The 21,233-nt window shown below is 47.1% G+C and overlaps 1 protein-coding gene across 1 annotated transcript in view; it reads right to left on the bottom strand.

The window, feature by feature from the left end:
- Positions 1-11,563: 11,563 nt before the first annotated feature.
- NSG2 (neuronal vesicle trafficking associated 2) overlaps positions 11,564-21,233 on the bottom strand; it is a 57,106-nt gene continuing 47,436 nt past the window's right edge. The window contains exons 3-4 of the mRNA XM_059919649.1: positions 15,749-15,859; positions 11,564-11,755 (exon numbers count right to left, since the gene is read on the bottom strand). Coding sequence (XP_059775632.1) covers positions 11,564-11,755; positions 15,749-15,859 — 303 coding nt within the window. The remainder of the gene's footprint in view (positions 11,756-15,748; positions 15,860-21,233) is intronic.

Below are 21,233 nucleotides of genomic sequence, written 5' to 3'. Positions count from 1 at the left end.
AATAATTTTTCTTTGTCTTTAATTTTTGTCAATTTGATTACTATGTGTCTCGGCGTGTTTCTCCTTGGGTTTATCCTGCCTGGGACTCTTTGTACTTCCTGGACTTGGGTGGCTATTTCCTTTCCCATGTTAGTGAAGTTTTCAACTATAATCTCTTCAAGTATTTTCTTGGGTCTTTCTTTCTCTCTCTCTTCTTCTGGGACTCCTATAATGCAAATGTTAGTGCATTTAATGTTGTCCCAGAGGTCTCTTAGGCTGTCTTCATTTCTTTTCATTCTTTTTTCTTTATTCTGTTCCACAGCAGTGAATTCCACCATTCTGTCTTCCAGGTCACTTATCCGTTCTTCTGCCTCAGTTATTCTGCTATTGATTCCTTCTAGTGTATTTTTCACTTCAGCTATTGTATTGTTCATCTCTGTTTGTTTGTTCTTTAATTCTTCTAGGTATTTGTTCTTTAATTCTTCTAGGTCTTTGTTAAACATTTTCTTGCATCTTCTCGATCTTTGCCGCCATTCTTTTTCCGAGGTCCTGTATCATCTTCACTATCATTATTCTGAATTCTTTTTCTGGAAGGTTGACTATCTCCACTTGTTTTTATTGTTTTTCTGGGGTTTTATCTTGTTCCTTCATCTGGTACATAGTCCTCTGCCTTTTCATTTTGTCTACCTTTCTGTGAATATGGTTTTTGTTCCACAGGCTGCAGGATTGTAGTTCTTCTTGCTTCTGCTGTCTGCCCTCTGGTGGATGAGGCTATCTAAGAGGCTTGTGCAAGCTTCCTGATGGGAGGGACTGGTGGCAGGTAGAGGTGGGTGTTGCTCTTGTGGCCAGTGCTCAGTAAAACTTTAATCTGCTTATCTGCTGATAGGTGGTGCTGAGTTCCCTCCCTGTTTGTTGGCCTGAGGCAACCCAGCACTGGAGGTTATTCGCTCTTTGGTGGGGCTAATGGTGGGCTCTGGGAGGGTTCATGCCAACAGAACTTCTGCTGCCAGTGTCCTTGTCCTGGGGGGTGACACATTTCAACCCACAACAGAGTTGACCAGACCTAGGTAAGTTTCCAGCAGTGGGACACTATGCTCTAGGGTCCTAAGAGGATGCACCGACTACTTGCGTGTTTTTCTGCAATATAATGTAAAGGAATATTCTTCCCCTACTGCCAGAGCACCTTGGAATTCCCAAAACATCTGGATCCTTTCTCAAAGGACCTTTCTAGCCATGGTATGAAGTAGGAATCAGCACCCCCACTTCACAGATGAGGAAAGTGTGGCTCAGAGAGGTGAAGTGGCCTGCCCTAGGGCCGGTGGTCAGAGAGCAGTGAAACTGGGATTCAATTCCAGGTCTGTTTGACTCCCAGCCCAGGACTTGGATGCCACCAATTTGCTGACAGCTCCTTCATTTTCTCTTTCAAGAGCTCACTGGTCTGAATTGTACTGTTGTTGTTTTCTTCCTTGTTAATTAGTGGGACAATTTGCATAGAAGGGAATAAATTGCTGACATAGAGAGACACATCCTCCTAATCAAATGTGTTTGTTTAAAGCTGCAGGGGAAAGAGCTGACCTGTGGAGATGCTTTGGACGCTGTCATCCTGCAGGAGAGCGGGACTGGGGGCCTCCAAGCAAGATTGCAGAGGGCCACAAGGAGGATGGAGGATGGCGAGGGTGGGCACAAATGGACTCCACACAAGGGTGCAGAGACGCACACCTGGGTGCCAGAGCAGCAGTGCGGGTGTAAACCCCAGCACCTGACCCTTCTGAGCCTCTGTTTCTTCATTTATAAAATGAAAGAATAATAATACCTACCACATATTCTACTGAGTATAAAAGCATTATAAAATAAGTAATGTAATAGAGGAATAGACAAGGAGCTATGGAGGCCCAGAGGACGGGCAAGTCTGTACCACGAGGCTGACGAGAGTGAGCCTGAGAATGGTGAGAAGGGCAGGGAGGGTATGAACCTTGCTCCATAAGTTCAGGTGGGCAAGATCGCTCTCTTTTTTTCCCCAAACTCAATTAAACTCCTATCTTGAGCCCTCATTCTGCTGGGCCAGCAGGAGATGTAGCCTCAGCCCTTCAAGGAATTTGGTTCTGGGATCTGAAGCATCTCTTAGAGACACAGCGTGCCTGTCTCCATGGTCTTTTCAGTCTGCTTTTGAGCCACAGATGAACCCCTACAGTCTTCTGGATGAAGACTGTACAGCATGTCCATTCTCCGGACATGACTTTGCTCTCTGGGGCCTAGGTGCCCTTGGGTGGGAGAGGGGGCACTTGGTGCCCTTAGCATGCAGGGTTCCTCTTCTCTCTGAGATCCCCAACCTCTCTGCTCCATCTCCTGCTCCCTTCAGCCCAGGGGATCCTTTCTGGAATGAGACAAATCTTTCTACATGTTTCTTCAAAACACTTCATCTGTACCCAGGAATTATCTCCCCTCTGTGGTATAGATTTTGGAAACAAAAGCAAGAAGTTCAGGAAAGCGCTTTCTGCTTTCCTTCCTGCCTTATCCTTTTCCCAGGCAAGAAACATACTTATTTCAATAAGGCATGGTGAGGAGGATGGAGGGAGGGGAAAAAATGAAACAGTGTCCCAGCGTACAGGGCATTTAAGGCTGTGGGTGCTGTGAAGGGCCATCTTGGTGGGACTGAGTGTGTGTGGTGAGGAGGGTGTGGTCCGTGGAAGACATGAAGGGGTGGGAGGAGCCAGGGTGCAGGCTGCAATGGGCTTTCAATGTCAAGGTTGGGAGACTGGATTTAATCCTGAGGACCAGGAGGAGCATTGAGAGGCTACAGGCAGGGAAGGCATGGGGTCAATTTAAGCCAGTGAGAAGGGTGGATGGGAAGAAAAACTAAATGAGGGAGATTGTAAGGAGGCATCTGTGGGAGGAGTGAGGGGGACCTGCACTCAGATTCTGGCAAAGGAAGGGGCCAACTCAAGTCACTTTGAAACTGGAATGGTCAGAACTCAGCAGCTGATAAAATGTTCATTGATATAAAGGGAAGCATCTAAAATGGCACCTGGGTTTCCAGTCTGGTGACATCACCACCCAATTTAAAGGACATGGGCACATAGCATATTTGGGGGAAATATGATGAAGGTTCTGGGGGACATGTTGACTTTGAGGTGGCTGCAAGGATATTCAGTTAGCAAGAAACAGCATGAAGAGATATATATGAGTGTGAATCTCAATAGAAAGTTCTGGGATGGAAACATTTAGAAGTTATTGGCACAGAGATTTTTTTTTTCATCCATCCCTTCAACCATCCATCCAGGAGATCATTGACAAGTAATCTGATGATAAAAATAGATTGTAGCCATTCTGTGATACAGGGATACACAGAATTTGGGGGGACTGCTATGGAGAATCCTACCCAGTTAGGAGAGATCAGGGAGATTACAGAAAAAGTGACACCTAAACTGAGTCCTGAGGTGTGAATTGGAAAGTGCTTGATGGATGAGAGAACTTGGAGGCTGAGGAGCTCACCTGAGGATGGAGCTGGAATCATGAACCTAACCCCAGAGGTAGGTCATTGTCACAACCTGTCCTAAGCAAGGCATGGTGTTCAGATGGAAAATGGATTTCATTTATGTATTGGTCATGGTAATTCTTTTTACTGTAACAAATAAAACCCAGAATTTCATTAATAACACCATAAAAGTTGTTTTTCATTCATGTAACAGCCCAATGCAGGCAGGCGGCTCTCCACATGGTGATTCAGGGATCCAGGCTCCTTCCATCTTGTGGCTCCATCATCCCCCCAAGAGTCCTCAGCTTTACAACATCGCAGAGCAGGGAGGAGCGGGAAGGAAGAGAGAATAGAGATTCTGCACTACCTGCTTAAAAGTGCCATCCTAGAAGGGACACACATCACTTCCACCTTCCACTCACAGTCGAATGCTGAAAAGTAGTATATAATGAAGCTTCGAAACAAGAGGGGCTGAGAAAGATAATCCCTTACCAACTGAGGCCCTCATGGTGACAACTCCATGCTATGGAAGGTGGTCATGGACTTTCAATAGAACCAGCGATCTCTGTCACTCTCAGCATCAAAGTGAGCGATAGAGGGAGCATGGAGAACTGTTGTAGGGAAAGATGATTTGGCTGCAATAGGGCTCAGTAAGAAAGGTGATGTGACAGATTCACAGTCTTCCGTGGGTGCAGATAGTAGTTATGGTGTGTGGCCAGTTATTTCCAACCCAAGCATGATAGCTCTTCCTCAAATTTGCCTTTTAGTGAAGCCCCATGGATTCACGTTGGGGTCCCAAGTAGAGTGTGGAGGAGGTAAAGGTGCTGTCAATATAATAAAAGAATAAAAGAGCTCTTTGGTTAAAACTCTGTAGGGCACAGGAAACACAAGCAGTCCTGCAGTGGTCCTCTGATGATAGACTGAAATAGATAGGGAAAAGGGCATATTCTCCCTTTACCCCACCAGAGCCTGAGGAAAGTGGAAACTATAGGACCCCAGGGCAACAGTGGCCCTGCCCATCAGAGTCTGAGAAATTCTGGGTATCCAGGGAGCTCAGTGGATAACAGACCCCAGCAGGTTCACACCTGTTCTCCAGCACATGTGAGAGTCCACCTGGGCTAGGAGGAGTGGTCTTCATAAGAGGGTGGAATCTCCCAAAGGCAGATGGGGGCAGGTGTCTATGACATTTAAGGTGCTATTGTTATTAAGACCCCATCATTACTCTCAGTGGTGAGGCCTGAGAAACTCAGCTTAAATATAACACAATGCATTGGGCCATTCAAAAATGTTAGCTTTCAGAAAATAAGTGACTCTCTATATATGTCTTACAACGAAACACAAAGCAAGATGGTTACCCTAAAACACAAAGTTAATGAATCAAAATGTGTCTCTAGTGATGTCAGAAATTCTAAATGTCAAAAAAGTCATGTATCTGAAATGACATTACATGTATACGAGAGATGAATAAGTAAATATATTGTAAATAATAGTCATCTTTCTCACTGTCAGAGAAAGAAGTTATAATCAAGCAAAGAGAGGATGTTAGAATAAACCCTTTGCATTGGAACCAGAGGTATCAAAATAAACTTATGTTTGATTTTGATAGAGATAGATAGATAAATGATAGATGATAAAAGAGAAATATGGAGAGAGAGAGATGGAGAGAGAGAGAGATGGAGAAGGAGAGAGAGAGAGAGAGGTGTGTGTGCATACATGGACTGCTATACCTCCATCATTTCCTAACTCTGTCCACTGAGAGGAACTAGAAGCAATGACACTCCTCTAGCACAACTAACATCCAGATCTTGGTTTCTAAATACCATTCCTCAACAAAAAAGAATCAGAGCTCCTTGGAGTCATGGTTGATTCCAGGACTGGGAAAGGGACAACACAAGATGAGCCTGGAGCATCTTGTAGTGCCAGAAACTAAGAAAGCACTGAAAACAAGTGGGATGTGTATAAAATAGATAACTAATGAGAACCTACTGTATAGCTCAGGGAACTCTACTCAGTGCTCTGTGGTGACCTCAATGGGAAGGAAATCCAAAAAAGAGGGGGTATATGTATACATATAGCTGATTCACTTTGCTGTACAGCAGAAACTAGCACAACATTGTAAAGCAACTATACTCCAATAAAAAAATTTTTTTAAGTTAAAAAGAAAATAAAGTGGAGAAAAAAAAAAGTGGGATGTGTCAAAAGGACACAGGAACCAACCTGAAAGAGCTTCCAATTACAAAAGCTGAAACAATCTGAGCAACAAAATAGAGTATTTGATTATAACCCAAAGAATATATAAATATCCTTGAGTCCACACTAATAAAATGCACGATTGAATCAACACATAAATGGGGACAAGAAACAACTCTTCCTTTCAGAAGAATTCTGATAAATAAAAGTAGAAGGAATAGAAGAAATAGAAAATTACTACTAGAACACTACAGTAGTAATTGCTGCAGGCAAGACCCACTGATGAATGCTAAAATTAGTGTCAGAAGGTTTAAGGAGAAACAGGATATTTGTACATACTCCAAGTACCTTCCCCCAAATTTTTACTAATTACAGGGGGAAAAATGGTATCATTACAATGGAGAAACTTGGAAAACACCACCTAAACTGAGGGGTCAAGGTTAACAACACTAAGAATAAGACAGATCAATATCACATACCCCATAACGTGATGCACTAATAAGTGACATATATGCACTAATAAGGGCATATCCCCTCAGAATCCCCAAAATCATATGTAACTATGGGAAAACATCAGACAAACCCCAAATTGAGGGACAGTCTACAGAACAGTTCTCTTCAAAAGTGTCAAGGTCATGAAAGACAAGGTAAGACAGAGGAACTGTCACAAATTAGAGAAGACTAAGGAGACAACTAAATGTAACATGGGATCCTGGAAGGATTTTAGTGGAAACTTGGTGAAATCTAAATAAAGTCTGTAGTTTGGTTGTTTCTTTTTTGTTTTTTTTCAATGCATGTAAGGAGTTTGATCAAAATTGTTTCTGGAAATGTGATGGAGACCTCAAAGCAATACTTTAATGTCTTCATTAAAATGATATATTTGTGTCTTAGTTTAGCAAATAAAAACTGTTAGTAGACAGAGGAAGATAGTGTGTCAGGGAGTCTTCTCTGACGATCTCTGGGAGGCCTGGAAAGAAAAGGGTGTGCCCATGAGCTTCCTAAGGGCCCATGGGAGGTAATCGACTTCTGGGCTACGGGCACTTCACAGCCACTGCATTATTTTAAGCCACAGCAACCCTATTGGGGGGGGGGGTTATTTATAAATAATTCCAATTTACAAATGAGGAAACTGAGTCTGAGTGAGACTTATTAAGATATAGCAGCCACAATTTGTTGAGTGCCTGCTACAGGCAGAAATTTATTATTTCATTGCATTCTTGCAAAACGAGGTAGATACAATTATTATGCCTGTTTTAGAGATTGGGAAGCTGCAGCTTAGAGAGAGGAAGGGAACTGGCCAAGGCTGCAGAGCCAGGAGGAAGGAGCAGAGCCTGGGAGCCACGCTCCTCCAGGGCTGTCTCACCCTCTGCTACGCACCCCACTTCACACCCAGCCCAAACCCAGCACAGAGCCCACCATGGACCTAGAATTGAAGCATAAGTTACAGCAAGTCAGTCTGCACCTCCAGACACCGTTTCCCTTGGAAGGAGACAGGGAGGCAGAGGCATGGACAAGGACACATAAGACAGAGAAGAGACAGAGCAGAGAGTCTGAAAGAAGTGTGGCCATCTCTCAGGGCAACTCGGACTCATGGTCTCTGGGGCTGGGTTCTCAGAAACACATCATTTCTGACAAAAGAGCAGAGTCAGATGAACACCCCTCTGTGCCAGACTGCATCTCATGGCATTGATGTTGCCAAGGAAACCAGCCTTCAACGGTTCCCGAGAGCTATTTTTCTAAAGAGGCGGTGTTGTGTACTTCTTGAAAAAATTATCGGAGATTTATTTCTAATTCTTCCTCCACATGAGTTCCCCCTGGGATTAGAGCCCATCATAGGGGTGGAGGGGGGATAAAGTGATTCACAGCAGCTCCAAGTGGTCTTTCAATTTTCCAGAAAAATGTACATCTCCTTAATATGTTCAAACCTGATTGACTGCTGGGATCACCCCAGGCGCCATTCCTGCCTCTCCCCAAGGTGAAGCAATTGTGTCTTCATTTATCTCCCTCCCCCTCTCCCTGGCCTGGACCGTGAGCCCCAGGGCAGTGGCAGCAGCTTCCTGTGCCTGCTTAATCTTTTCATCCAGCACCGGCACTGGGGAGACATCCCAGGGGCATCTGTGAGGGGCAGCCTCGGGCTGTCCCCTCTGCACCTTTATGACGCTGTTCCCATGGCCTGGGAGGACAGCTCTGCGGTGTCTTCTCTCCACCTCCTGATTTCTTCCTGTCAAAATGCAATCGATCCTTCAAGGCCCAGGTCTAAGTTCAGTTCCTCCAAGAACCCCAGGCTGGCACCCCACTGCCACGATCTCCCCTCCTGAGAACTCCTGTCCCAGTTCATCTCCTGCACACCTGATTGTCTGACCTCCCCATAAACTGTGAGCCTCTTGAGAGAGGTTCCCACTGCTGGAGAGCAGATTAAAAAATGTGCAAAAGCCACAAACAGATCTTGTTCTACAAACCAAGGCACTGTTTTTATCACCATCTCCTGGTTCCCTTTGGCCCTTTGTCAGCCAGCAGCGCCCTGCAAAACCCAGGGCAGCTTTCCCCTGACCAAACCCCCTTTGGTTAAACTCTTCTAGAACCAATCTCCCACTCCGTGGATATTTGTGGGAGGAGTTAAGCATCCTCTTTTTTTTCTGATGAGAAAATTCCAACTCCGCCAGGAATAGCACACGGCCCCAGGGTCGCTCCTAAAATCAGAAACCTCTGTCCCCGTCTCCTGCCCCTGACGTTCTCCCTTCCTTCCGGTCACACTCCCAGAGCCTGTTCATTCCAGAGAAAAGACAGCTTGGGTTTATTTTTTGAGGCAACGGAGTGGCAAATCCATTTATGACAGAATGTTTGAACATGTGTTCATTAAGTCTTTAGCTGACTTCGTGCAATTGAGAAAAATAGTGGGTGTTTATGCGTTGGCCATATGGATGAGGCTGCCTCTGAGAGTGGGAGGCCAGCCCACAGCTTGGCCCTGCCTGCGCAGCTCACCAGGCCCTGAACAGAGGCTGCAGTCTGAGGCCTTACGGGTGCAGGTGGGGCTGCCTAAGGCCCGTTTGTGCTCAGCCGCCTTTGTGCAGGAGCCGTGCTACCTCTCTCCTCCCTCCCTCCAGCGATGCCCGCAAGGCCACCCCCCCCAGTGCAGCAATGAGCCTGGCGCATCAGCTTCCAGCTCTGCCCACAGTCAATCTTGACCTCTCCCCCAGTGGTCTGCCATCTGAGGTTGAGAAGGGTTGTGAACACAAACTAGAAACTCCCAAGCAAAAGGCAGAGATAAGCGGTTACTGCTGGAATGGCACTGTGGTTGAGAAGCTGGTACCCAAATACGTGGGTTGGAATCACGACTCAGCCGCTTCCTAACTTCAGCCTCGTGTGGAGGTGCTGCGCTGCTCTTTCACCTCAAAATAGGGGTGATGATGACACGACGACAGTGATGTCGAGTACGGGGGTACCTACCTCACGGAGCTGGGGGAAGGGTCACAGGAACCAAGATGCTCAAAGCGCTTAGTGCTTGCAATGTAGAAAGGGACCTTTAAATGTTTGCTATCCTTAACATTCACTGCTGATACTGAATTCAGGCTGAGAATAAGCTAGTTCGCTTTTCTAAGTGTGACTTGACTTTCTGAGGCATGAACCTTGACGGCATTGCTCGGGGTCTTACAGAAGCAGTCGAGGGGGATAAAGTAGTCACACACACATGGGTTTGAATCCCAGCTCATCTGCTGTAGCCCCAGGGCATCTCTCCATCCCTCTGAGCCTCAGTCTCTTCATCTGTCAAGTGGGGACCAATAATCTCTACCTGCCTAGGTAATAATAAGCCTTAAATGAGCTCGTTATGAAAAGGGACCACTCATCACCCACCAGCTTCCTCCTTAAGCTGTTGGCCAAATGCATTCTGTCAATGGCACCCTCAGACTCTTCTTGTGCCAATGTCTGTTTCCACATCCGACTCTACCTCCAGACTTCAGGGAGTGAATATGTGCCATTCGTGGCTGAATGCCCCATGCCCAGCACAGCCTGGCCCTCTGCAGGTGCTCATAGGATGAAGAATTTTGGGCTGCAAGACAAGAGCCAGGTGCATCTCTTGGTCCTTGCCTTTGACCTCAGCATCATTTCAGGCCCCGTCGGCTGAGGATGGAGGTCCCTCCACAGCCCAGTTCCAGCCCCAGCCTAACAGGACACTCTGCCCCCAGAGCTCACCCATCCTCGGGGACCCCTGCCCCCAGTGTCTTCCCCACCAGGCTCACTGAGCAGAAGATAAAGAAAAATTCAAAAGGAAGGTCAAGACTCTCAGACACATCTATCTTTATTTGTTTCCTGTCAGAAAAGTCCAAGGATTACACCAAAAAATACTTCAGCCTCTGCTACCTACTGACAAAAATACACCACAAAATTATAAAGCGCTCAGCAGTTTTGCTAGGGACAACTTGTTATTCCGCTTTAGGTGACCAATGAATTTACAAGTGACTCGAGGTGACTGAAGGGTGGGGATGGGGAGGGAGGAAAAGTCAGATGATAGCTTTCAGCAGACTAGTTTGAGCTATGCTTGTCTTATTACCCAGCTATTATGTACGATGATTTCAGCATCATAGCAAGCCACACACAACAAAATGCCCTTTAAATGGCCTGTTTGAGCTTCGTGGGGAACCAGTACCACATCTCATATAGCCTTTCCCAGCCAGTTCTGGCTTTGCTGGACCTGGAGCCAACACCACACAGAGGGGGTCTCCCCAAAACGTTTGCTGGAGAGCCGCATGGGAGCGCCTGAGGTGGGTCCAGGGCCACGGGAGGCCTGGGCAATGTCGGATGCTGCCTCCTGGCTAGGATTTTCCAGAACCAGACTGAGGAGTTTGGACGGTGCCCCCTGTCAACACAATGGAGTGGCCAAAAGACGGCCACAGGTCTTAGCTTCCTTTAGAAATGATTTGGCTTTGCTGCAGCCCCAATGGAAAGTCTCCCTGGCCGTCACCTGAGGTTCCTGGTTAGGACCCTTCCTGTTCTTCCTAGTGTTATTAGCACTTTGGGAAACAGCAAACAGACACAAATTTTAAACTTGGGTGCCGTGCTTATAGCTTGGCCAAATGTCACATGCCCACGCTGTGTCTTCTTCTTCCTGCAGCCTCTCCTTCCTTCTCTTTCTACCCCTTCTGTCTCCTGGGCAGTACCCAGGTGTAGGGCTAGAAACACAAGAGAAAGACAAAGAAAGTCTGCCCGCTGTTCAGTGTTTGCTTATACCCTACACATCCCTAGGCCAGGCAGCGCGGCCCCAGCTCCGGTGCCCATACAGACAAGTTTGTGCTCACTTTGCAAAAGACGCGACGCGGCGGAGGCTTTTCTCTCTGGGTTGTATGCGTCCTGGGCTTACACATGCCACAATCAGTCCTTCTCTCCAACTCAGCAGTTCCTAACTTCCGGTATTCCTCCCCCGCAGACCTGAGGCCAAGCAAGCAGCCCCGCCTGCATCACTCACAAGTTCTATACCTTCCGCAGCTCACGCTGAAGCTACCATCTCTCGTCTAAGAAGCCCAGGGCATCTGTGCTCTTTACTACCCTTCAGTGTCTTCCAGGTGCAGCCGGTCTAACCCTTTTTTGTTCATTTTCTTTGTTTCTTTCCTCTTCTGTTTTTAAATTTTCCTAACAAATAATAAGCAGTGGCTTTGAAAATATCTTACATGGGAACAGTCAACACGAAACATGCCTTTGTACATGAGCCTGACTCGGGGACGAATCAACCACACCAAAGGACGAAAAGAAATATTGATTCAGACAGCTCCAGTGCAGGAGATTTTCGGTGAGATCCCACCCACCCACCCCCGGCCCCACCCCCGCCCCCATATCCCGGGAGTTCAGTGTTGTCTTGTAACTGGAGCTTGGCTTAGCCCACGGGGGTCCCCCTCTCCGCCCCCGATTCTGGCTGGGGGTGGGCCTCTAATGGCCCTGGGTCTTGGGCGGCTTGGGCTCGTGGATGACGGCGGCTGCCGACAGCCACGGCCCGATGGCCCGGGCAGTGCTCTGCTTGGCCACGCTGTAGTGGCTGATGACCGTGTAGAAGCGGCTTCTGGAACTGGGGTCCTGGGATGAGTAATAAGCATCCAGGGAGGCCGGGATACAGCGCTTGTGCTGGGGAAGAGAGAGATAGAGTCAGGGGTAGCTCAGCGGACTGCTTCCAACCCGCCCTGCAACACGGCCCCCCCACCTGGGGGCCACAGGCACGCCAGGCTCTCAGCCAGAGGGCAGGGGATGGTACCTGGCCTGCGCCTGGCCCTCATCAGGCTTTCCCCAGCGTCATCACCATCATCAAAGCTGCCACCTACTTGAAGCCAGAAGAAACTAACCTGATGCTAGGTGGTAGGTTCCCAGGGGTGGAGAGGGGGTAGGAGAGATGGGTGAAGGTGGTCAACAGGTACAAATTTCCAGTTATAAAATAAATAAGTCCTGGGAATGTAATGCATAGCGTGGTGACTGTAATTAATAATACTGAAAGTTGCATTTTTGGAAGTTGCTAATAGAGTAGATCTTAAAAGTTCTCATCACGAGAAAAAAATTTGCAACTCTACAGGGTGATGGATGTTAACTAGATGTAGAGTGGTGATTATTCTGCAATATATACAAATATTGAATCATTATGTTGTACACCTGAAACTAATATAATGTTATACGCCAATTACACCTCAATAAAAATAAAGAAGAAAGAAAGAAAGAAAGGAAGGAAGAGAGAGAGAGAGGGAGGGATGGAGGGAGAGAGAGAGGAAGGAAGGAAGGAAGGAAGGGAAGGAGGGAGGGAGGGAGAGGGAGAGATGGAGGGAGGGAGGGAGAGAGAGAGAGGGAGGAAGGAAGGAAGAAAGAAAGAAAGAAAGAGAGAAAGGAAGAAAGGAAGAAAGAAACAGAAAGAAAGGAAGGAAGGAAGAAAGAAAGGAAGGAAGGAAGGAAAGAAGGAAGAAAGAAAGGGAGGGAGAGGGGGAGGAAGGGAGGGATGGAGGGAGAGAGAGGAAGGAAGGAAGGAAGGAAGGGAGGGAGGGAGGAAGGAAGGAAGGAGGGAGGGAGAAGGAGAGATGGAGGGAGGGAGGGAGGGAGAGAGAGAAAGGAAGGAAGGTAAAAAGAAAGAAAGAAAGAAAGAAAGGGAGAGAGAGAGAGAAGGAGGGAGGGATGGAGGGAGAGAGAGAGGAAGGAAGAAAGGAAGGAAGGAAGGAAGGGAGGAAAGGAAGGAGGGAGGAAGGGAGGGAGAGGGAGAGATGGAGGGAGGGAGAGAGAGAGAGAGAGGAAGGAAGGAAGAAAGAGAGAAAGAAAAGAAAAGAAAGAAAGAAAGGGAGGGAGAGAGGGAGGAAGGGAGGGAGAGAGGGAGGAAGGGAGGGAGAGAGAGAGAGGAAGGAAGGTAGAAAGAAAAAAGAAAAAGAAAGAAAGAAGGAAAGAAAGAAAGAGAAAAAGAAAGAAAGAAAGGAAGAAAGGAAGGAAGGGAAAGAAAGAGAAAGAAGGAAGGAAGGAAGGGAGAAAGAGAGAGAGAAAGAAAAGAAAGAAAGAAAAAGGGAGAGAGAGGGAGGGAGGAAGCTGATGCTGATACTAATTCAAGGTCAACATCCTCTGCTTACTGACTGTGGGGTTACAGTGGACACTGTTGGCAGCTCTTTACCTGGCTGCTTCTCCCATCCCCTAACTGCTTCTCTGGGCCATTGCCTGCAGCCAATCGCTGTGCATTTCGTTCCCTTGATTGGATAGTTGTAACTCTTTTCTCTCATACCAAAAGCCTTGGTACCTGACAACATTAATATAATTATATATTTGCATGATCCTACAATATATATCAAATGGTCACAAAACAACCGCAATATTATGAGTAATAGTTAGACTACTGAAGGAACTATAGGATTTCTCTGCAGCTCTCTGTGTCCTTAGAATATATTCCACTGAGGGTGTACAATCAATATACTACATTCTACAGTCATTTGGAATATTTATTTCCTTGGTAAGTTTATGTTCCCAACTTGATATACAGCTAGATTTTAGCTTGTTTCTAATTTCAGGAATTATTATTTTTTTTATTTATTTTTACAAATACATCAAACATTGATACACATCAAGGACGAATGTATAGCAAGATACATCCAGAGAAGCCTTGCTCCCAACCCTATTCTTTCTGTTCCCTCCCTGCCCACCTGAGTCACCATTTTTTAGTTTTTTAAATTTATCCGTCCAGAATTTCTTTCTGAAAATAGAAGTAAATCTCCCTGACCTCCCCTTTTCTCACTCAAACGTAGCACCTTTTTTTCTTCACTATTATCCTGGAGGGTATTCTGTGTCCATGTCTGGAGCCCCCCCCCCCCACTCATTTTCACAGTTGTTTGAAATTCCATTGTGCGGATACGTCATAGTTTATTCCACTGTCTCCTATTGACAGTTGTTGCCAATCTTTCAGAACGTCAGCTTCTAACAACTAAAAATGTCATCTTAGGAAGTCATGTAGCAGAACCAAAGGACATGTGTTTTTAAGACAGAACAGTCCCCATTTGACTCCCTCACTTTGAAACATAACATCTGTGATGTCTTAGAAAACTCATAACAAAACGCTCTTAATCTCCGTTTCCTCAGATGTAAAATGGGGGCAATAAAACCTGTTTTTCAGAATGGGTGGAGAGCTCAACTGAGATACTGCTTATGAAAATGTCTAGGAAGGGGGTGACATATAATGGGTACTCAGTAAATGGTAATTTATAAATATTCGTTTCAGCGCTGAAATGTTACTACCACTAACAATTGTCGAGAGCCCAATATCTAGCAGGCCCTTTGCTGACCGATTTTACTTAAATTTCCTCCAAAATCCTGTGGGCAGACATTATTGACGCCCACTGCAGGCGAGAAACCTGAGGCTCAGAGGGGCGAGGGGATGACCGGGGCTCATGCAGCCAGTTCAGTTTTTCAAGGGAAGGAACACAATCAGAGTGAAGGTGATGGAGAAAAGGCCCAGCTGCAGGACTGGGGGAGGCCACCTCAGAAGCTCTGCTCCCTGTCTTCACGTCTCTGCAGGGATAAGAAACCAGCCATCCAACCAGGAAGACTCACACCTAGGCGGAGCGCTCTGGAGACGGAACAGTCTATTCGGAGCAGGAGTGAGCTCTCCCAGATGCGGATGGGCAGTCCGAAGCGAGGGCCATCTGGGAGGAGGCCCTCTACTGCCTACTTGAGACCAAGTCCTTCATGCAAGCCTGAAAACTCCTTGCCAGGCATATATGACTTTTTTTTCCTTGTAATTTTTTATTTCATATCAAAATTTATTGTGAATATACAACTTTTTAGAAAATAATTTTAGATTGCCACCATCAGTTTTGTTTTGGTGTTACTTATACATTTCTTTATACTAACTTTTTAACGTATTTCAACGCCTTTATTGAGTGCATAAAGTTTTCTTTTTTATTGAGGTATAGTTGATTTACCATATTTTATAAGTTTCAGGTGTATAATTTCATGAGTCACAATTTCTACATTTATAGTTAGTATAAAATATTGGCTATATTCCCTGTGCTGTACAATATATCATTACAACTTACTTATTTTACACATAGTAGTTTGTACTTTTAAATCCCCTACCCCTCTCTTCCCCCTCCCTACTTCCCTCTCTGCACTGGTAACCACTAGTTTGTTCTCTATATCTGTGAGTCTGTTCCTTTTATGTTATATTTACTAGTTTGATGTATTTTTTAGATTCCACATGCAAGTGATATCATACAGTATTTGTCTTTCTCTGTCTGACTTATTTCACGTAGCATAATACCCTCCAAGTCCATCCATGTTGCTGCAAATGGCAAATTTTCATTCTTTTTGTGGCTGAATACTATTCCATTGTATATATGTACCACGTCTTCCTTATCCATACATCACTGATGGACACTTAGGTTGCTTCCATATCTTGGCTATTGTAAATAATGCTGCTATAGACATTGGGGTGCATGTATCTTTTCAAATTAGTGTTTTCATTTTCTTCGGACACATATTGCATTTTAAACAGTCTGTAGGGAGGTTGCCATACCCAGAATTTAAATGTCAGTGAAAAGAAGACATTGATAAACCCTTTAATTGAAGCTGACAGTCACCTGGGCCACTCCCCTGCCAGAAGCCCCTTACCTTATAGACAAATCCTTCTGGGCAGCTGTGGTCATAGGTGAAGGCTTTGTAAACCACCAGGAACACGATGCAGGCGAGGAAAGCTAGGGCCAGGCTGACGAGGATGGTGACCTGGAGAAAACAAAACAGAATCCCCCAGCCTCAGCTGGCCTGCCTTCAGTCCACAGGGTGCAGCCTTCGAAACCCAGAGCCGATAGGCAGCCTGGTATGTTAGAAAGAGTAGGGGGTGGCCAGGGGCCCAAAGAACCAGCTCTGTCTCAGCTCTGTCACCAGCTTGGAGAGTGAGCCTGAGCAAACCATCTGCAGTCTCTGGGCCTTGGTGTCCCCTTCTTCCAGAAACTCTCGGAAGCTCCGTCTTGGCCCAATGTGTGATTTCCACCCCCTCCCCATTTACTTTTCCTGTTAATTCTGGGGGGAGGGGGCAGGGGGATGATCATTAAGCCCTCACGTATGGTGCTCCTGCCTTCCATCACCTCCCTCCTTGCCACTGCTGGGTTCGTCTCAGGTATCAGTGCTTATTCCACCTCCACTTGGACGTCCAGGACTCACCTGAAGTGCGTTCTCAAACCAAACTCCTGCTCCCCTCCCATCCCAAACCTGCTCCACACCCCGCATTTTTACCCATCTCAGGAAATGTCAACCCCACTTTTGCAGTCACTCAGGCCAAAAAGTCTGAAGTCATCTCTGACTCTCTCTTTTTCTCACATTCTACGTCCTAGCTACCAGCAGAAGCTATCATTTCTGCCTTCCAACACACCCATTATCCAATCACTTCTGACCCCCTAAATCATCTCTGTTGTGGCCAAAGCCATCATCACCTCTCACCTGCAGTACTGAAGCTGCCTTCTAACTAGGGGCCTCCTCGACCCCTACATGTATTCACACACAGCAACCCGAGAAGTCCATTCAGACTTGAAGTCAAGGCATGTCCCTTCTCTGCTCAGAAGCATCTAATGGGCTCCAAATTGCTCAGAGTGAAAGCCCAGCTCCTAGCCATTATCAACAAGTAAGCTTTAAAAAAAATACAACACCAAACAAACTGAAGTCACCATCAGGATTTACCAGAAAGGACTAAGTGGCTAATTTCAGAGGCATGTCCAGGTTTGCACTGGACCCATCCCACCGCCTGTGTACAAAGTGGTAGGGTAACCCCCATGATGCTGGGCACCTAGTGTTATAAGCTGACTTTTTTCATGCTATTTTTAAAGCTGGTGGGCTTTTGAGTCAGTTGGCCTAGGAATATGGTAGAATTCCTATCATGGAGAGAAGGCTTATTGGGATTCAGAAGAAAAATAAAATCAACTTTTGGTGGGGGTGGCATCCCTATCCCATCTCCGTCCCACCTCAGGACATGGTTTACAAGGACAGGAGGAGATGGGATTCTACATTACTCCAAATGGAGTCATTTGTTAGCAGCTGTAAATACTGGATGGAAGGAATTTGAAAAGGAAAAGAAGATGGGTGTGGGAGACGTCCATCTGAAGCCTATGGGCAGACAATGTCCATGAGAAGTTCCTGTGCATGTGTGTGTATGAAGTTTTAGGACGATGTGCTATTGTGATGTAAGAAATATATCTATTTGGTCTTGTTCCTGGTTCCTGGCACAGAGCTAAAACACTTGTAACTTCCTAAGTGATAAAGAGCAGGGTAGCAGCATCTTTTGTTGTAATATTTGGTTTTTGTGTCCAGTTCCTGAAATAACTCTGATCCGTAAAAGTGAAAGGAGCAGCTTTTATTATTCATAACAATCCCCTTTCAACTACACCTGAGTTAATGTTATGTTATATTATGTTATGAAGTGACTTTTGGAAAGCCCCTAAGGATGGGGGCTGGTTGCCAGAGGAACTAACCATTGATTGGAGGGTTGTAACTTAACCGCCTCCCCGACCTCCAGGGAGGGAAGAGGGGCTGGAGATGAAGTTAACCACCCATGGCCAATGCTTTAACGAATCATGAAGCCTCCAGAAAACCCTAATCGAAGGGGCTCAGAAAGCTTCCAGGTTGGTGAACAAGAACACATCCATGCCCCTGAGGGTGGTGTACCCCGAACTCCACTGGGACAGAAACTCCTGTGCTCAGGACCCTTCCAGACCTCACCCCATGTATCTCCTCTTCTGGCTGTCCATGTGTATCCTTTATCATCCTTCATAATGAACCAGTAATAGTAAGTAAAGTGCTCTCCTGAGTTCTGTGAGCCATTCCAGCAAATCACTGAACCCGTGGAGGAGGTTGCAGAAGCCCCCAGTTTATAGTCAGTCAGTCAGAAGTTCAGACGTCAACCTGAGATTTGTGACTGGCATCTGAAGTGGAGGCAGTCTTGTGGGACTGAGCCCTCAACCTGTGGGGTCTGTGCTGACTCAGGACAGTTAATGTCAGAGTTAAGTTGTAGGAAATCCAGGCAACCTCCACCAAGAATTGGAAAAGTGCATGGTATGGAAAAAAAACCACACATTTGGTGTCAGAAGTGAGAGTATAGAGAAAAAGTGTTTTTTCCTTTTACAGGGTGACACATAAAATTCAGTTCTAAACTACTGTCCACACAATGTGCTGTCCACCCTCTCCATTCACATCCCAAACGCTCAGCTGCAGCCTGTTGCTCAGCCATCAGCCTCCTCCCCAGGATTAGGGTGGTGACAACATGGGGTGAGATGGTACAGAGGTCAGACTGGAGTCACCCAGCAAGATGTGGAGAGAGATGGAGATGTCAGAGGCCAGAATTTGGAACAAGAGGTGCTCCCAAAGACGCATACCCCCCTTAGAACCTCCAAAGACAGTATTTGATTAGTACAGGGACAAGAGCCACCCAAGACCACTGCTCATTGCTGAGGGCCTAAGAACACCCAGTCAGCAGGTGTTTGGAGTATAGATGTAAAGAATTTTAAATGCCCAGTTTTCCCAATAGCCAAAAAGTAGAAATAGCCCAAACATAATCAACTGAAGAATGGATAAACGAATCGTGGTCTATCTGTACAATAGAATATTATTCAGCGATAAAAAGGAATGAAGTTCTCGTACAAATGTGGATGGACCTCGAAAACATGCTAAATGAAAGGCCACATATTGTATGATTCCATTTGTACAAAATATCCAGAATAGGTAAATTCATAGAGACAGAGTGCAGACTGGTGGTTGTCAGGGGCTGGGATGCGGGGAATAGGGAATGACTGCTAATGGGGATAGAGTTTCCTTTTGGGGTAATGAAAACATTTTGGAACTAGGTCGAGGTGATAGTTGCACCATATTGTGAATGTACTAAATGCCACTGGATTTTTCACTCTACGTTCTCAACTTTATGTTATGTGAATTTTACCTCAACTTTCTAAAAAATGCCCAGAGCTCCGGCTGACTTTGTCAAATGGACCTTAATCTCCTGCTAGCATCCCCTCATCAGAGCTGCCCCCAAGACTGGGACAGACACGCTCACAGTCGCCTCCATGGTCACAGACCTTGAACATGCAAAGGAAAAGTCGAGAGCTGCAGCCCGCCCTGCCACCACCTGATGCAGGATCTGGGGGAACCCGCAGACAGCTCCCCCTCCAAATGACTCCATACAGCCCCAATCTCTGACTGAGCAGAGAGCCAGGCCTCTTAACTGACTCGGAAGCAGGACAAGACTCCAGCGTGGACGTCCCCAGGCAGGGCTGGACGCTTCTCCTCATTCCCAGCAGGCTGGCGATGGCGCTGGGAGCTGAAGCAGGGCCCGGCAGGCTGGCTGTGAGACAGGTTCCCTTTATGGTGGGTTTTTTTTTGGTGGGGCGGGGGCGATCTCTTTCATTCCTAACAGCCCTGAGTTAACAGCCCCCACCTAGGAGGGGCAGGATCTGATTCACCATAGCACTCCTATGGCTTGACGGGGTGAGCACAGCAAATGTTTCTGAAAAAAGACAAGACAGGGAGGGGAGGAGAGAGAGAGGGAGGATCCTAAAGGATTCAGTGCTGATGCCTAGATGGCCACCACCCCAGTGGATTCTGATTTATCGGGTCAGGGATGGTGGGTCCAGGACACTCTCCAGGTGATTTTAATGTACAACCAGACATGAGAACCACTACTCCAGCATGACTATGTATGAGGGTTCTTGAGCTTAGAATCACCTGGGCAGGGTTTTAAGCGATCCTGATGCTCTGGCTCTGTCTCAGACCAATTACATCAGAATCCCAAGGCAGTTGCTGTGTGCAGGCAAGTATCGAGAAGAGTGCGGGACACAGACCCCAGGCAGGGTGGCCTATATGACCATCAGGGTCAAGGTCTGATGCTGACTGGGACGCCAGGGGTGCAGCCCACCCCAGGGCATTCTTCCGAGCAAGGCTAACTTCTGCCACGTGTTCCATAGCCCCAGAACGAGGGTGATGGGAGGCCGTTTTAGGCAAAGTTAAGTCTGCCTCCCCGCCCTGAATCTTGGTAACTTCTGCAACAACTAGAGGTCTGTCATTCCTTAAGAGCCTGTGGAGGTCAGAGAGTTCAGGGCTGTGAATCGGGCACAAGCCCTCCCTCAAGGCTTCACAGCCCACAGGGTGGGGGAAAGGTGGGCAGGAGGACACAGGCACTTGTAACACAAGGGTGGCACCATGAGTGAGGACATCAGCCCAGAGGGCTGCTGGACCTAACCAGCCTGCGGGTGGGGAGATCAGGGAAGGCCTCCTGTGGGAGGTGACTCCGGAAGTGACTTCAGGGAAGAATGCCAGGGTAGGGGAGGAAGAAGGTTCTGAGCGGGGAAGTCACATCTGCCACAGTGCAGAACCTGGGGCTGTTCTGGAAACATCATATGGTTTGTCATGGCTGGTCCGGAGGATGCAAGTGAGGGAGAGACAGGCCTGGGGCAATGGGTAGGTAGGAAGAGAATAGATAAGGAAGGACCAAGCTAAAACTTGGGCTTTATCTCCAGGGTGGCAGAGAGCCCCTGAAGGTTTTAAGCAGGGGAATGACAGGATTAGAATCACGGTTTGGAAAGATGGTATGGTGGGGGCAGGGAGGAGGGAGGTGGACGTGGAAGCAGGTTTGCAGGGGCAACGCTGGAGGCAGGGAGGCTGATACACCAGGACATATGCCCTAAATAGGCCAGGCCTGGGGCTGTAGGGGTGGAAGGGCTTGAGAAGGCCTGGGAGGTGAGCAGAGTGATGTGAAAAGGAAGGAGGAAGGGGCTGACTCCCGGGAGGAAGGAGGATGTCTGAGCTGGGTCTGGATTCCTCGTCTTAATGACCGAGCCAGTGTTGGCTACCGGCTGGGGTGGGATGGGGAGACCGAGGTTTCTGATTGGTTCCAGGGTGAGATTTTTCCTGAAGGCGGGTCTCCGTGGGGCATCCTGAAGCTGGCCTCTCCCTTTCCGACGGATTAGATTCTTGGAAGTCAGAGGTCCTAGCGCTTGGTCCCTGCAGCAAAGCTCCCGATGTGCCAGGGGAGCCTGAGAGGACCCGGGAGGGCAGTCCCCGCTTCCCCCATAGAGCACCTCTGAACGTGAAAGCCAGCAGCGCATCAATATTGCTTGAC

Source organism: Balaenoptera ricei, chromosome 3, assembly GCF_028023285.1.
Source record: "Balaenoptera ricei isolate mBalRic1 chromosome 3, mBalRic1.hap2, whole genome shotgun sequence".
NCBI lineage: Eukaryota > Metazoa > Chordata > Mammalia > Artiodactyla > Balaenopteridae > Balaenoptera > Balaenoptera ricei.
This window is presented reverse-complemented; position numbering and strand designations above follow the sequence as displayed.